The 16478-nt window shown below is 38.9% G+C and overlaps 2 protein-coding genes across 3 annotated transcripts in view; both read right to left on the minus strand.

The window, feature by feature from the left end:
- Nucleotides 1-566: 566 nt before the first annotated feature.
- On the minus strand, nucleotides 567-1818 carry LOC104612822 (15.4 kDa class V heat shock protein-like). The gene is made up of 2 exons (XM_010280412.3): nucleotides 1156-1818; nucleotides 567-1041 (listed from the first exon to the last, which is right to left on the minus strand). The coding sequence occupies exons 1-2, from the start codon at nucleotides 1379-1381 to the stop codon at nucleotides 782-784; spliced, it is 486 nt and encodes a 161-aa protein (XP_010278714.1). The 5' UTR covers nucleotides 1382-1818; the 3' UTR covers nucleotides 567-781.
- Nucleotides 1819-3656: 1838 nt separating this feature from the next.
- EMB2788 (ribosome 60S biogenesis amino-terminal protein) overlaps nucleotides 3657-16478 on the minus strand; it is a 107612-nt gene continuing 94790 nt past the window's right edge. For both annotated transcript variants that reach the window (XM_088903207.1, XM_088903204.1), the window contains exons 12-14: nucleotides 12290-12722; nucleotides 5467-5560; nucleotides 3657-4126 (exon numbers count right to left, since the gene is read on the minus strand). In XM_088903207.1, coding sequence (XP_088759333.1) covers nucleotides 3949-4126; nucleotides 5467-5560; nucleotides 12290-12722 — 705 coding nt within the window. In that variant the 3' untranslated portion in view covers nucleotides 3657-3948. The remainder of the gene's footprint in view (nucleotides 4127-5466; nucleotides 5561-12289; nucleotides 12723-16478) is intronic.

A 16478-nucleotide genomic window follows, 5' to 3' on the forward strand; every position in this document is an offset into this window, starting at 1 on the left:
ACATGGAATTCCATGTCAGCATAATGGTGCTGACTAGATGCTAATCTAACGACAAAAAAAAGGTTGCCCCTCACATGCGGCAGTGGGGCATTACTCCACCATTGAAATCTGACATCTGAAATTGTAATAATTACATTAAGAAGTATATTGGTATTGGTGAACTTTTCTTTCGTCGGAACTTTGAATGCAAAAAATGTTGTTCTGAAGTCCGAATTTTGAAAATTATCAAATATCTATTTTAACCCCATATATTAGAGTTTATCTTTATGGGGGTATCATTAAAAAAAGATTTATATAATTACACATTAAGAGATAAACATTCATTTTTCTAAGTTAAAAAATTCTTGGAGATAAGAGTTAAGGGCCTCTAGATTCAGATTCCTCATTCTCTTTCTCCCAACTCCCCAAACGGAAAAAAAAAAAAAATGAATGAACGACCAATCTTCAACTCTGGAACTGGGGGTTAGTTGATCACAGCGTCCGATCTCTTCTGTTCCGGGATGAGGGTCTGTTGATTCCGCGATTTCGAGTAATCCTACGATCATGACCATGACAAATATGGCTTCAAATTGAAAGCTAACAATTACAATGCTTCATTGAATTCGTTCATTCATTCTTATACGTACAAATTTCCTAACAAATAGGCTTTAATTTTAGCACCCACTACGTCTAATCAGTATTCCAAATCTTCCTTGGATTAAAAAAAAAAAAAAACAGTGGAACTATTGATGAAGAAATAATAACTTAGTTGAACGCCGGAAGCTAAAATCATAAAGAGGAGTCAAGCCGCCGGTGCAAGAATTTCGCGCCGCTCCGGCAAGTGAGCAGGATCGATCCTGAAGCGGCCTCTTCGTGGAACCGTAACCCTCAGGACCCCATCTTCATATCCAGCAGAAATCCTATCCACATCGACCAGAGCTGGGAGCCGGAATTTCCTCGTGAAACTCCTGCTGGGTTCTGTTACCTCAACGATCCCCTGTGTTCGGATTATGAGGTACCGCGAATCCTCGACTTCCACTCTAATTTCCTCCTTTCTGACACCTGTCAAAACAGAAGCTAAACATTAGCAGGAAGGAGACGAGACGATAGATACTTGAACTTGAACTTTAGGGGCCGACACCGAGCGTGAAGAATCTGTGATGAGAGGAAGATTACCTGGCAAGTCGGCTGTATAAATATGAAACTCCGGAGTTTCAGTCCAGTGGACATAGTTTTCAGGGATGATGTAAGATGGGAAGAGAAAGGGAGAGGTGAAGAAGAAAGGCCATGGAGAAGGTTGGAACGCCTGGAATTCCATTTCTGATTTCTCCAACTTTTTGGTGATGGGTTTGGTTTTCTTGAGAGTGGGAAGGAGACTGGGGAAACAGATTTGCTTTCTCATTATTTATAAACGAGGCTTCAGGCTAGCCTTAGAATAATAGAATTGGAAAACATTTGGCCCCCTTGCTTTGCTGGGTTAGGAGAGGAGAAGATGATTGGCCCAAAGAACCCTCAAGTTTTTTTTTTTTTTTTTGGTAGATTGAAGTTATGAACCCTCAAGTTAGGAGCCCCAATTCTTCTTGTTTGCTGTTTCTTCAATTGATGTAAACTAAATGGTTTGTTTTTTAATACCACTGGAATTGGGTAGCCGACAATGGAGCCCGATACGCATTTTGCAATTTGCAGAAGGGGATGGCTGACAGTCAAAAGAAAAGAAAGGTGCGTCTGGGCAACTGACGGTCAGAGGCCCACTACCAACTTTTCAGGCTACTGCTGCCGATCTGGGACTATATAAGTAATAACCGACATCCAAAGAATATATTATATAGCTTCTTTTCTATCTTCTTCTCTGGAATTAAATGACAAGTTCCCACATATCAGAGTTCATTCCAGAGTTTTACCCGCCATTCATTTATATAAATCCGCAATAGAAGCGGGTTTTCACTACAAGTTCCTTTCGGTGATCGATAGATTAACTTGACTGGCAGAATTACAAAACAATAAAAAGACTATCCTAATAGTATCATCAATCATTCGGAAGAAGTAGAAATGTTGTTGATTAAAAAAGCAAAAGCACAAATCCATCTTTAAGGGCTCTTGATTCTTTTAATCGGGATTTTTTCTGCAAGCAAAAGCTAAAGGTGGTCACGAGCCGAACTTCTTATGAGTCATTCGATTTGGTTTAAATCGAGTTTTAAGTTAAGCTTGAGTTCAATGACTCGACTCGTGAGCCTAATCGAGCCTAATATAATAAATAAATGATTTTTTATTATATGCATATACATATACATATATAAAAATATTTAGAGTAAACAAAATTTATTATATATATATACTATTTTTATCTTTTATGTATAATAGTAAATCATTTTTATAATTCTTATTTTTTATATGTAAAATAAAAACAATTTTTATACATATATTTTTTATTTTATAGTATAATAATAAATAATTTTTATAATTCTTAATTTTTTGTACGTAAAATAAAAAATATTTTTATTTTTTAGAAAAAAACTTAGCTTGTAGTCAAGCTCGAGTGGAACCAAACTCGAACTTGTGAGCTTTGAACCGAGCCGAACTCGAACTCAAATCTCTAGCTCGAATTGAACTCGAGCCTAACACAATTTCAACGAGCCAAGCTTGAATGTCCAAATATTCAGCTCGGCTCAAATCCACCCCTAGCAAAAGCTCTACACACTGTAGAAACATGAAAATCCAACCACACATTGAAAATAAAAATATCTTCCCACAAATTTAATACACATGTACGGAAGCCCAAAAGTCAGTTTTCTTGATTAATGCAATTTATCCCATTCTATTTGATTATTTCCGAGTAATTCTAACTACAACAAGGTTTGCCTGCGAAATGTTTTCAAGTTTATGACAAGAAAAATCATATTATACTGCACTTATTTTCAGTTTATGAAACGAGGAAGCTTAAAACTCGTTACATACTTGGTATAAGAAAGAGCTAGACAGTTTAGATCACAAGGGGAGAAAACTGGCAGAGACACAGACATTCATTTTGAGAAATCCCACTTGAATGGCTTCTATAGGCCCAGTCAAGCAGGCTGGACGAACGATCATGGCTCCTTTTTAATTTATTTTTTGGTTGCAAAAAACAGAACTTCATTTGAAATAACAAATAAAGATAAAGATCACAACGAAAGTACATACCCGTCTAGTTTGGCAAAACAAGCATAAGTTGCTAGCCTATGAGCCATCTGGTTTGAGTTCTAACCTTCTAGGCATATACATAAAAAGATCAAAACCTTTAAGCATTTCTATCTGCATCCATTGTGATCGACTTACATCCTTCGTATGCTGACAATACCTAGATGAAACAATCTTTTGGACTAGTATGAAACAATCTTTGATTTCCGGCATGAGTTCGTACCTGTTCACAACTGACAACACATTTGTAGCCATCTGATGTGGTCAGCAGATCCGAACTCTTCTCATCTGGCATCCCATGTAGGTATCAAAGTTTCAGATGGAAATTATGGCATTGGGGTATTTTTAGGAGAATGACAATTATTAAAGAGATATGAGGGGAAACAATGAGGCTTATGTGAGAAATGGATTGAATCGTTTAATGAACAATTTTTCACGAGCCCATTTGCAAGAGCCATGTGGATGCAGGCCGCAGGCCCAGTTGTACCATCGCAGTCACTTCATCTCACAAGCACAAATAAAATAAGTATTCATGAAGGATGAATCATGACTACAATATTGTACAAAGATGCACCATTCCACACCCATAGAAATGCGGTGGGTAAATGTGTGAACTTACAGACATTGAAAAGGAAAACAAAATAATGCATCAACATAATGTACAGATACAATCAATACATTTACAAATGCATTGAAAAGATCAAGGACCTCGAGATTAAGAATGATAATACAAAATAAAAAAAAGGAAAAAACTGAGCTACCAAATGTTTAGAACCATCTATTTCACCTGGGAAATCATCTTCCCCATGTAAATAAACCAGAATTCTCTATATTTAGATCTGGTAACTCTAGTCGCTTCCCTTCCAGGGCATTTGCAAATATGACTAGTAGTTTTTGACAAGCAACCCGTTCATCCATCTTCTGTAAATCGGTCAAATCTAATGAAAGGTCTCTCCATGGCTGATAAAATGACCTGTCCAATATGGGAAACTGAACCATAAATAACATGATAAAAATGCTGTTATTTTATGACAAGCCATTTTTTGTACCCTACAAGTGAAAGGCCGCAGCTTAAGTGCCCAGGTAGAACATGAGTTCAGATCTGCTGACCACAACACATTGCTCGTCACGTTCATACAGCCGTACATTGGGAACATCGGTTGTACTTTACATCACTGATATTTCTGATGTGTGGCTGGATGAATATGGCCAGCAATGTGTGGCTGGATGAGACTTTTTCTGATGGTTCCCACCTTAAGATTTCCAAAATGAATAACCGTGACCATTATGTCTGTACCTGAGGTATTACCTGCATTTTGTTGAACCATTAAAAAATGGTAGATCCAGTGTTCTGGACCCCTAAGGGTGCAACTTGGAGGGCCCAACCCACCCTCCTATTTTACAAGGGCTGGACTTGGGCCCAAAAGTTCAGGCTTTTTACTTTTGAAGTTGGACCTAGGCCTAGCCCTTACGTAGCCTGAACCCAGCCTCACTATATATATGTATGTATATATAGACACATTTGCATGCATAAATACATATATGCATACTTTGTTTTTGATAAGCCATACATTATCCATACATATACACATACATTTATATCAAATTTAGTGTGAGCTGATTTACTGACCTGAGCCCAAGCCCAACCTGAGTGCGTCAAATGCCAGTGTGGGCTGGGTCCAGGTTGAACAGATCGGGCTTAACATCAGGCTTGGTCCATGCTCAGGCCTTAGGTCCAATTCTTTGGATTGGGCCTGGGTTGAGCTTAGACCCAGCCCAACCCACTCGACTTGCTCCCAATGGAACCCTGACTGTAGACATGCTGAGGCTGGGAGGTCACAGGTCAATGGATGTCACTATCTAGGCTGACTGACCACTTTGATCCACTCAGGAAAAAAAAACAAACAAAATCATGAGAAGAAAGCTAAAAGCTGTAACTCAAATTTGACAGTTTAAAACCTATTTTATGTCAATACAAGCCTAAAACAATTATCGTATAAACTATGAAATCCTGAACCAGTCAGTGGTCCAGAGAACTGATCATTTCAAAACCTATGAGACTGGGTCACCGGTCAAATGCTACAACGTCCTGATTGGGCTAGGTCTCAGAACACTTTATGGAACAGATTGTTAGGTTTGCTACACTAGATATGGATAAGCCTGCTGCTGGAGTTTTACCAACAATTTACCAAGCCTTACTTTCTTTCCTTGTTATACTTTTCCATTTTCCTTTCTCCCTTTGGGTTAACAAGAAACAAGGAATGGAATGGGAGGATGATTAGATGAAACATCGAATACAAAAGACATGCCTACCATCTCCAGGCAGGATTAGCTTCAGCAGGGCAGCGTATCTTTGAACATAATGAAGCCACAAGACTGCCATGATTGCAAAGCAATAGTTCAGATCCTGAACAAAAGAAAACGAATAATGTTAATTATGATACAGTACACAATTGCTATTTTAATTTTTTTTTTATGAATAAACTGCTATTTTCATTTTCCTTCATAAAATAACAAAACTTTAGTAGATAAAAAGAGAATTGAACAGGAAAAAGAGAGAAACACAATTAAGGTTGTAATTACAAGCGTACAGAAGGAATCAACAGGACCACTTTATCAATTCCTTCCTTGGCTAAGAATGGTACCCCCATATGGTCAATCTGGGGACTAGGGAGAATATAACTTAGCAGCAGTTGGCTCTTGAACTTGAAAATGAGGGGTTGATGGTAGACTTCAAGACACTTTCCTATGTCAAGGGGCAAAGGCAGTCAGCTCCTGAACCCCCTTATGCACTATATGTTTTATATCATAATTTTATTGCAGATTTGCAGTTTTGGTTAACTTGCATGCAAAATTGCATCATTTTCTTAAATTTAAACATTTCTTTTTTTGTGGTTAATGTTAAAAGACTGTCCTAAGTTCAGCTTTAGTGTCACAGGGGCAATATTGTACTTTTACTTTATTTTTTGGTTGCCCTAATATAAATACTAATGCTGGTGCAACCAGCATGACTTTTTGGCTCTCACCTTCTCCTCTCTTCTCCTCTTTTACAACTTTCCTCATTGTTCTTTGTTTAATATGGTATCAGAGCAGGTCTATTACCTCTGAAAGCAAGATCGATCAAATATTTCTTATTCTCTTTGCTGGGTTTCTTTTTGAAGAAGTCAGAGAAAAGCATCGGACTGATCTGAGAGGTGTTTTTTTCAGATTTTTTTTTTTCTTTTTATCTTGGCCGTGTACCAAGATAAAAACCTGTAACAGGTTCATGTGACTGATGTGAGGTGATTAGAACCTGTTTTTAGTTTTTTTTTTCCTGTGGATCCTATGATCCCTGTGGTGTGTTAGTAGGTCGGTGATGACTTGTATTTGCTGTAAAGTAAAGTGAAACCCTGGTGATTGCAGGGCCTTGTTAGGTCTGAGTGTTGATTGTTCCACAGTTCTTTGATGCAGTATATGTTTTTCCCAGTAGCAGTATGTTGTGTGAAAGGGAGAAAAGTAACCTTCTTTTGTGTGGGACTGTGTGTGGACTTAAAAAATCAACCTTTGTCGGTGCTAGACCTGGACTGTAATGCACCATTGTTTCTGTGGCTGATTAGTTGTGACCTGAAGCAGTTACCATGAGTTTTGAAGAGACTGCTACCTTTGGTATCTCCTCAATGCAAAATGGGATGAGTCAGGGGATAGATTTGACCTTCCCTATGGCTGTCATTCCACTAGATGGGCTCAATTACCTAGAGTGGCCGAAGGGGATCAAACTGTACACCACCGCAAGGGGGAAGATAGGATATATCAATGGAAAAATTAAAGAACCTAAGTCTGGGAGTGCAGAGTATGGCAGGTGGAATCAGGGAAACAACATGGTGATGTCATGGCTTCTAGTATCTATGCAGCCTCTGTGAAGATATATCTTGATGTACATTATTAGTATAGTCCTTGTTGTACAGTAATCTTATTATTTTATTTGTTCTTTTTATCTTTCAGCCCTATAAGGGCATTCTTGTAACTGTACATATCTTTTAATATAAAAGGAGCTCTTTGGGGTGGGGGTCAACTATTCTTGACACCCCTGAATCTGCTCTCTCTCTTGTTCTCAGTTTGGTTCACATGGTATCAGAGCAGGCTGCTCCCTGATCCATTTCTCTTTTTTCTTGATCAGTTTGAGAACTACCATTATTGCCGATTGGTTCTGGACTGTTTTGATCTTTCCAGGAACCATTTCTCTCTGTATTCTATGCATCTAGTAAGAGAGATTTCATTAGATCTCTCTCGTTTGACATCAATTTGCAGTAAGATTTGAAAGGAAGTGTCGCCTAGCCCTCATCATATTCTGAATTTTTCATTGAGATCCATGAAGTTTTGAGAGAGATCTATACATCTCTTCTGGACAGCTGCGTCCAGACTTTCCTTTTTTGGACTGTGTCTGGTTTTCTCCTATTGCTGGATCTTGGACAATCTCTGGTGACAGTAAGAGGTTTCTTTTCTCAGTTTTTGACTCTCTTGGATTTGATTACTGTTCATCTTGCTTGCTTCGATCAGTTTTTACTTTGTATTCTTGGGCAAAGTAGATTGTTGTTCAGACTAGTTTTTTGGATTATTGTCGAACCCTCTTTTTTGCTGTTTTATGCTGTAATGGCTTCAGATAGAGGGGATATTATTCTTGTGAAGATGAATGGATAAACTTATGGGATGTGGAAATTCCACTTTGATTTTTATGTTGAAGAGAAAAGTTTGGAAGGACACCTGAATTGGACGGACTGTCACTAAACCAACTGAGACTGAGGTAAAAGCCTTACAACAATGAAAACTAGATAACAACAGGCTTGTTTCTTGGATTCTTAGTTGTATTGATTATCATATTTTTGTACCTATGAGAAGAATGAAAACAACCTATGAAATGTATTCATATCTGAAGAAAGTTTATCAACAGTACAATATACCTAAACAGTATCAAATAGAATCAGAGATATTTGCCTATAGTCAAGGAGATAGAAGGATACAAAAATATTATTCAGGTTTTATTAATTTGTGGGCTGAATACGAAATTGTCCATATTGATCCCTCAGACTCAACAGAATGTGTGAAATATCTCCAGAAACATTTTGAGAAGAGGAAGCTAACTCAGTTTTTGATGAGGCTTAGACCTGAATATGAGATAATCGGGTCCAATATTTTGAGTAGGGGAACACTTCCAGATCTGGAATCTGTTTTAGGGGAGCTATTGGGGGAAGAGACTAGGCTTCTCACTGCAGCCAGTTTTGATGGAAAGATGACTGAAATAGGGGCTGAAACAACTTTTGTTGCTCATGGAGGTAAAGAAGTCAACCTCCAAGGACTTCTCCAAAACCTAGTGTTATGAGTGTAAGGGTTTTGGACATATTGCCTATCACTGTAAGAAGAAGAATGTGTGCACCCATTACAAGCAACATGGTCATCATTCCAGATTGTCCAATCCGACCAATTAAGGGCTCTCAGAAAAAGACTCAACCTTGGGCCTATCAGGTAACAGATGGACATGCAACTGACACTGTGTCCACTAAGGGTGATTCTTCAGTGAAAAGTGATTCCACCGAATCTATGGATTAAGAAAAGGTTTGACAATTGGTATCCTCTGCTATTTCCTCTACTTTCTCTACTATTGGCTTGCCTGGTAAGTTCTCTGCATATTGTTCTTCCCCCTCACATGCTTGGATTATAGATTTAGGTGCCACCAATCATATGACAGGAACCTACCTCAATCAACCAAATCCGTCTACCGAGACTCACCATAAACACATTGTTACTGCCAATGGTGAAAAGTTAGACATTATTGGAAGTAATGACTTATCCCTTAAACTGTCACCCACTATGTCCTTCCCTCTCTCAAAAACCCTCTTAGTACCCAACCTTACTACTAATCTGATTTTTGTTGGTCAACTTGTTGATGAAGCAAAATGTTCTCACCTTTTCTCATGATGGTTGCTTGATACAGGACCGGTACACTGGGAAGGTGAAAGGGAAGGGGCATAGGTTGGGCTATCTGTTTGTGCTGGAGTTTGAGAAGTCTCAATTAGGAGCATCCTCGGCTTATCTTAGTTCTTCTATGTCTAATTCTCTGTTGAGTTATAGAAATGATGTTTGGGATTTATGGCATAAACGATTGGGTCATCCATATTCTCAAAAATTGAAGTTTTTGTTTGATTCTGATTTAATTAAGAATAAAATTCCTCTTGTTCATACTTTTGATGTTTCTTGCACTGCTTGTTGTTTGAGTAAAAGTCATGTTTTACCTTTTCTTCACACTTCTGAGCATGTCACTAAACCTTTTGAGATAGTACATAGTGATGTTTGGATTGCTTCTATTACTTCACGATTGGGATACAAATACTTTGTATTGTTTATAGATGATTGTACTAGATACACTTGGATTTATTTTTTATGGCACAAATCAGAGGTCTTTGCGACATTTAAATTATTCCATACTATGGTGCAAACTCGCTTCAAGTGCAATGTGAGTATCCTCCATTCAGATTTAGGGGAAAATATAGAGATGGAGACTTTCAATCTCAACACAGCTGTCCAGACACTCCTCAACAAAATGGTGTAGCTGAATGGAAGAATGGACATATCCCCAGTGTTGTGCGGACATTACTACAAGAATCCCACGCTCCGACTTCATTTTGGGTAGAAGCAGCCAGCACAACTGCGTATTTGATCAACTATCGTCCTTCCTCTGTTCTTGGCAACACTTCACCCTTCCAAAAACTTTTTGGTCATCCCCCAGATTTCTCCAGTCTTCATGTTTTTTGTTGTCTTTGTTCTGTACATCTTCCTGTTCGTGAACGTTCTAAATTAACTACTCAATCTGCTATGTGTGCCTTTGTGGGATATAGTCCTAACCACAAAGGATTCTTGTGTTATGACCTTGCTATTCGTCGTATTTGGATTTCACAGAATTTGTGTTTCTTGAACATATTTCCTTCTTTGCTGGAATTGCTAGATTATTTGCTCCTTCTATCTTTGTTTTGCAGGACTTTGACTTAGATAACACTCCTACTTCCTCTACTAAGAGAGATCTTCTCATCTTCACCCGCAAGCAGCCACGTGTCCCAGATCCTCTGCCTACAAACCTCCTTCCACCCGGTCCAGAGCATCCTCCTTCTACACCTCCTGTAAGTGACATTTCACCCCAAGATCCTCCTATTTTAGATGGTAGTTCTTCTATTCTACTTCGTCGTTCTACTTGTATTTCTCAACCTCCTAACTGCTATGGTTTTCCTTCAAGCCATAGCTCCTTTTTTGTTGTACTTTCTTCCACAGATATTCCTAGTTCTTATAAGCAAGCCATTAGAAGTCCTCATTGGAAAGAAGCCATGGATGCTAAAATTCAAGCCCTCCATGAGAATGATACTTGGGATCTTGTGCCTGCTCCTCCAAATGCTTCTATTGCTGGAAGTCGTTGGATCTATAAGATCAAACTGAAATCAGATGGTTCATTTGATTGATATAAGGCTCAGTTAGTTGCCCAAGGATACACTCAGGAATATGGGATTGGTTATGAAGAAACTTTTGCCCCAGTTGCTAAGATCACCACAGTTCAGGCTCTTCTAGCCGTTTCTGTTGTTCATTCCTGGACTATCTACCAATTAGACGTGAAGAATGCTTTTCTTCATGGTCAACTAAAGGAGACAGTCTACATGAAGCCTCCACCTGGATATTGCAGTGATTCTTCACGTGTCTGCCGCCTAAAGAAATCCCTATATGGTTTGAAGTAGGCACCCAGGGCTTGGTTTGAGTGCTTTCGAGATGTTGCAGCCGGGTATAGCCAGAGTTCCTCTGACTACTCTCTTTTTGTTAAGAGAAGGCCACAGAGTAGCAGTCGAAGGCATTTCATTTGTCAGCAAAAAAATGCCTCTGATCTCGTCAAGCTAGCTGGAATTACTGATGAGAAACATATTGATACCCCTCTGGAGCTGAATGTCAAGTTGTCTAAATATGAAGGCCTTGTTCTTCCTGATGCTACTTTGTACCATCAACTTGTTGGCTCTCTAATCTATCTCACTATGACTCGGCCTGATATTTCACATGTTGTTTAGGTCGTTAGTCATTTTGTTTCTGCCCCTCGTCAACCTCATATGATTGTTGTTCGCAGCATCATCCGTTATGTTAGAGACACAACTTCTCAGGGACTGTTTTTCTCTTCCTCATCATCCATATAGTTGAGAGTTTATGTTGATGCAGATTGGGCTGGTTGTCCTGACACTCGCCGATCCACTACTGGGTGGTGCATCTTCATGGGTGACTCTCTCATCTCCTGGAAGTGTAAGAAACAACAAACTGTCTCTAAGTCTTCTACTGAAGCCAAGCATAGAGCCATGTCTTCTGCTTGTAGTGAGATTGTTTGGTTGAAGTCTCTTTTCATGGATCTTGGTACTCAACTTCCTACTCCTATCCCTCTATATGCCGACAACACAAGTGCTATAAAGATTGCATCTTATCCTGTCTTCCATGAAAGGACTAAGCATATCTAGGTGGACTGTCACTTTATTAGAGACCTTTTCATTGTTGGCTCTATATCTCTTCCTCATGTAACCTCTCACATGCAGATTGCCGACATCTTCACCGAGGCCATGACTAAGAGTCGACACCTCGTTCTTATGGGCAAACTGATGCTGATGTCTACGCATCAGTTTGTGGGGGAGTGTGAAGATATATCTTGATGTACATTATTAGTATAGCCCTTGTTGTACAATTTTCTTATTATTTTATTTGTTCTTTTTATCTTTCAACCCTATAAGGTCATTCTTGTAACTGCACATATCTTTTAATATGAAAGGGGGCTCTTTGGGGTGGGGGTCGACTATTTTTGTACAATAATATATGTATTTCCACATATATTAGTAGATGTAGTGATATAGATTATACTATAATAAAGTTCTCACCTTGTGATTTTTGTCACCTAGGTAGGTGTCCAGTTTCCTAGACTAGCACATTGTTGCTACATGTCAAGGTATTCAGGTGAGGAACCCAACCAGGGGTGCCTAGTCACATAGGCAATGCCTTGACAACTACTTGAAAATATCATTGATAGAATTAAAGTTAGAATAGCCAACAAAGTTTTGAATCGTTGTCTTATTAAATAGGCATTAAATATATGTACCTGTAGAATTAGAGGCATTAGAAAGGAGTAAGAGGCAAATTGCAGAAACAACTGATGGGAGCACTTCACCATTCAGTCCAAGAAGCTGTTGAAGGTATAAAATTGTAGCAACTAATGCCTTCTTATTGCCATAATTGTTTTCCCTTCTCTCACCATATCCATTCTTAATGCATTCCAATAGGGATTGTAAGGTTTTTATTCCTGGAGAAGTAGAGGTGTTTATTTTATAAACTTTCAGTGAAATCTTTCCAACAATCACCGAAGCTGTTATCCATCGTAAAATCTTTGAAACAAGAGATTCTTCATATTGTTCCTCCTCTGACAAAATTGTGAAATGAAAATCAGTTTTTTTCAGAAGAGAGGGCTGCATAGAGTATGACTGCAAAGCAGTAGAGACCATCCACATAATCAGCTTCGATACCTTTTCTCTGTCCTGTCAAATCAACAAGGAAAACATGTTAAGAAATTACAAATTTGTCCCAAGTCAAATTTGGTAAAATAGAAACATACATGAAGAGAAAGAAACTGCAACCAAGAAAAGACATACAAATTCAATCATGCCCAACAAGGATAATATGACAAATTAATATTAATAAGCTAGTACAGTGGCAAAATAACCACTGAACCACTGATTATTTTTGTTTTGTGTGTTGTATCAATTGCTGGGACATCAGGAAAGCATTCGGTACATCAAATTGAAGTTAGTAATGTTTTCTTGAATGAACAAACCCTGGTCCTCGACCTAATTAGGTCATGTATCATTGGTGTCACATGAGTCCTTATACTCAGAACTTAAGAAGGTATTCCTAATTGATAGCAAGCCTAGCTGCATTTCCGAAAGCTTTAAAAGCTTTGGCAAGTGCACACAAACTCATATTTAAGATATTTTGAGTACTTGGAGAACAGATTCTACCATCAGAAACTATACACATTTTTTTGGAAGTTAAAGTAATTAACATGCAAAGATGTGCACTCTTACAAAGGCAATGGCCCATGAGTGATGAATCTCAGTCAAATCTGTGTTCTCTATCTCTATTATCCACACCATTTATCAAGCAGGTTTTTGTAAGTAAGAGATATCTGCATATGGTAAATAATTGACCTCAGCAAATGTTCACAAAAAAGGCATAGAAGAATTAAGGCAGAATTTGCCCCTATCCATGATGTCCTTAATTATTTTGCATAAAAATTCATGAGGCAACTTTTCATACCTATGAAGGCTTTGTTTCCATAACCAAGCAAATAGTTGTACTTGTCCAGAAAAAATCCATGCTTATATGTTGCATGCATTAACCGTAAGAACGATACAGTATACACATGCATAATTAACCTCACCATAGATTCAAATAATAATTTTTACTTGAGGGTTGTGCTTTACTAGTTTGTTTTGCATACCTTGTACATCCTCTCAGGTACCTTCTTGGGATAATTTTTTTTATCAATAAGGGATAAATTTTATGACTATTATAATCATTGAAAACAAGAACAGTAATTTTAGCCAAAAATTTAGAATGAGGTTTTTTAATTAGTAAAACATTTAAACTGATTGGGTTTTCTACTCAATCATGTCTTTAGAAGTTCTGTTACTTCCATAACATTAAGAGGATTTTTTTCAAGGGATGGCAATGGATAGCAGGTTCCTCATTGACTAGGGTAGGCTACTTCTCAACAATGGTGACAACCTTGTTTAAATCAGATCAAATTAAACTTTGACGACAGTGGTCTGGACAATCAAGGTACATGTGGAATATGCCGAATCTTAGGGATTGTGCTGCTTCAATAATTTCCTTATTTTCATGAACTTGTATTTTCAGCAACAAAAAACAGGTAAAATCAAAAGAAACAAGAAAGAATTCAGTTGTAAAGTAGAAGAGAATAGAAGAAGGAAAGAACAGCAAGGGGGAGAGAATTGGAGAAACAAATGGTGGATCTCAATTAGAGTGGCACTAGTATTTATATTAAGCATAAATAAAGTTACATATATGACCTCCATAGGGGCAGCTAGACACACTAATGAAAAGAAATAGAAAAACAGGTCCATAACAAAAATGAAAACAAGAAATAGAATAGTAGAAGTTCAGGACTGTTATCAGTCTTGAACCCTAATGGATTTCAGGATCGAAAATAAAAAGAAAGGTAAGAGAAAAGAAGAGGAAGAGGGAGGAGAAGCAGTAGAACACAAAAGTTGAAAGGAGGAGCAGAAGCTTAGTATACTGCCGCCGCCACTTTAATTAATATTTATAGGTTATGCTCATTACATGGAAAGGATAGATCTGCCCTTAGTCTTTACATAACAAATAGAGCAAAAAATAAGACTGAAATAAATAACAACTGAAACAACTAAATGACCAATAGCTAACCCTAGGCAGACTAGAACATCTTCTACCCTACGAACACAGTGGGACCGTAGCTGTGAGGCCCACATCAGTGTTCTCTACACTCCCCCTCAAGTTGGGAATAAATGTTTATCATTCCCAACTTGGATAGATCTGCCTCTAGCTTCTTCCGTGGTACAACTTTGGTGAGGATATCTGCCAGCTGCATGTTGGAGGTGATGTATGGAAGACACACTTCTTGTGATGAGACCCTCTCTCGTACAAAGTGTCGATCAACTTCAATATGTTTAGTCCTGTCATGCTGCACTGGGTTGTGTGCTATATTAATAGCCGCTTGATTATCACAATACAGCATCAGGGGCTTCTCATACTCAATACCCAACTCCTCAAGTAGTGATCTCAGCCAAAGAATTTCAGCCACTCCATTAGCCATTGACCTGTACTCAGCTTCAGCACTGGATCGGGAGACAACACTCTGTTTCTTACTCCTCCAAGAGACCAGGTTACCTCCCACAAGGGCACAATATCTAGAGGTAGACCTTCTGTCATCAACACTCCCAGCCCAACGGGCATCCGTATAGACTTCCACCTTCATGTGGTCATTGTTCTTGAACAGTATACCTCTACCCGGGCATCTCTTCAAGTATGCTAGTATTCTTTTTGCTGCTAGAAGGTGCGTGGTTCTAGGAGAATGCATGTACTGACTGAAAACACTAATGACATAACTGATATCTGGCCGGGTGAGGCATAGATATAGGAGCTTTCCCACTAACCGCTAGAACATAACTTTGTCTTCAAGCAGCTCCCCACTCTCTGCACTAATCCTGTGGTTCTGTTCAATGGGTGTATCTGTAGGTTTGACACCCAGCTTTCCAGTTTCAGCCAAGAGATCTAAAACATATTTCCTCTGAGAGACAAAGATCCCCTGTTTAGATCTAGCAACCTCAATACCCAAAAAATACCGTAGTGTATCCAGATCTTTCACCTCAAACTCTTGATGAAGGAGCTGTTTGAGGGACTCAATCTCATGGTTGTCATTTCCTGTCACCACAATATCATCAACATATACTGCAAGTAGTGTCAGTGACGACTCCACCCTCTTGATGAATAGTGTATGATCTGACTGGGCCTGTACATAACCGAACTTCCCAAGGGCTACTCTGAATCTGTCGAACCAAGCTCTAGGTGACTGTTTCAAACCATACAATGCCTTATTGAGCCGGCAGACCTTCTTACCTGCCTCTGTATCATAGAATCCAGGAGGCAACTGCATGTAAACCTCTTCCTGCAAGTCCCCATTCAGGAAGGCATTCTTAACATCCATTTGGTACAAAGGCCAAGTGTAGCTTGCTGCAAGAGATAATAGAACCCGAATGGTGGTCATCTTGGCTACCGGGGCAAATGTCTCCAAGTAATCTATACCATAAGTCTGAGTGAACCCTTTTGCAACTAGTCGAGCTTTGTACCTCTCAATGGAACCATCCGCATTGTGCTTCACAGTAAATACCCACCTGCATCCAACTGGTTTCTTTCCTTTGGGCAAGTCAACTAGCTCCCAGGTATTATTTTTCAACAGGGCATCCATTTCAACTTGCATTGCACCTCTCCACTCCGGGACTGATAGGGCTTCTTGCACTGTTCTCGGAATAGGGACATCAGCAACGAAGGTGAGATAGGACCTGTAGGAGGGAGATAGGCGATCATAGGACAAAAACTGGGAGATGCAGTGGGCTGTAGATGTGGTGCAATGCCGTTTTCCTTTACGAAGGGCAATGGGAAGGTCAAGGTCATCTGCAGAGGGTGAGGTAGCAACAATGAAAGGAGTCTCTGTGGGCCTTGGGACTGTAATATCT

This window comes from Nelumbo nucifera, chromosome 1, assembly GCF_055504915.1.
Source record: "Nelumbo nucifera cultivar China Antique chromosome 1, China Antique-T2T, whole genome shotgun sequence".
NCBI lineage: Eukaryota > Viridiplantae > Streptophyta > Magnoliopsida > Proteales > Nelumbonaceae > Nelumbo > Nelumbo nucifera.

Coding starts and splice junctions, on each gene's coding strand:
- LOC104612822 (XM_010280412.3), bottom strand. CDS start 1,381: ATGAGAAAGCAAATCTGTTTCCCCAGTCTCCTTCCCACTCTCAAGAAA. Junction 1,042..1,155: donor TTATACAGCCGACTTGCCAG/GTAATCTTCCTC, acceptor CTGTTTTGACAG/GTGTCAGAAAGGAGGAAATT.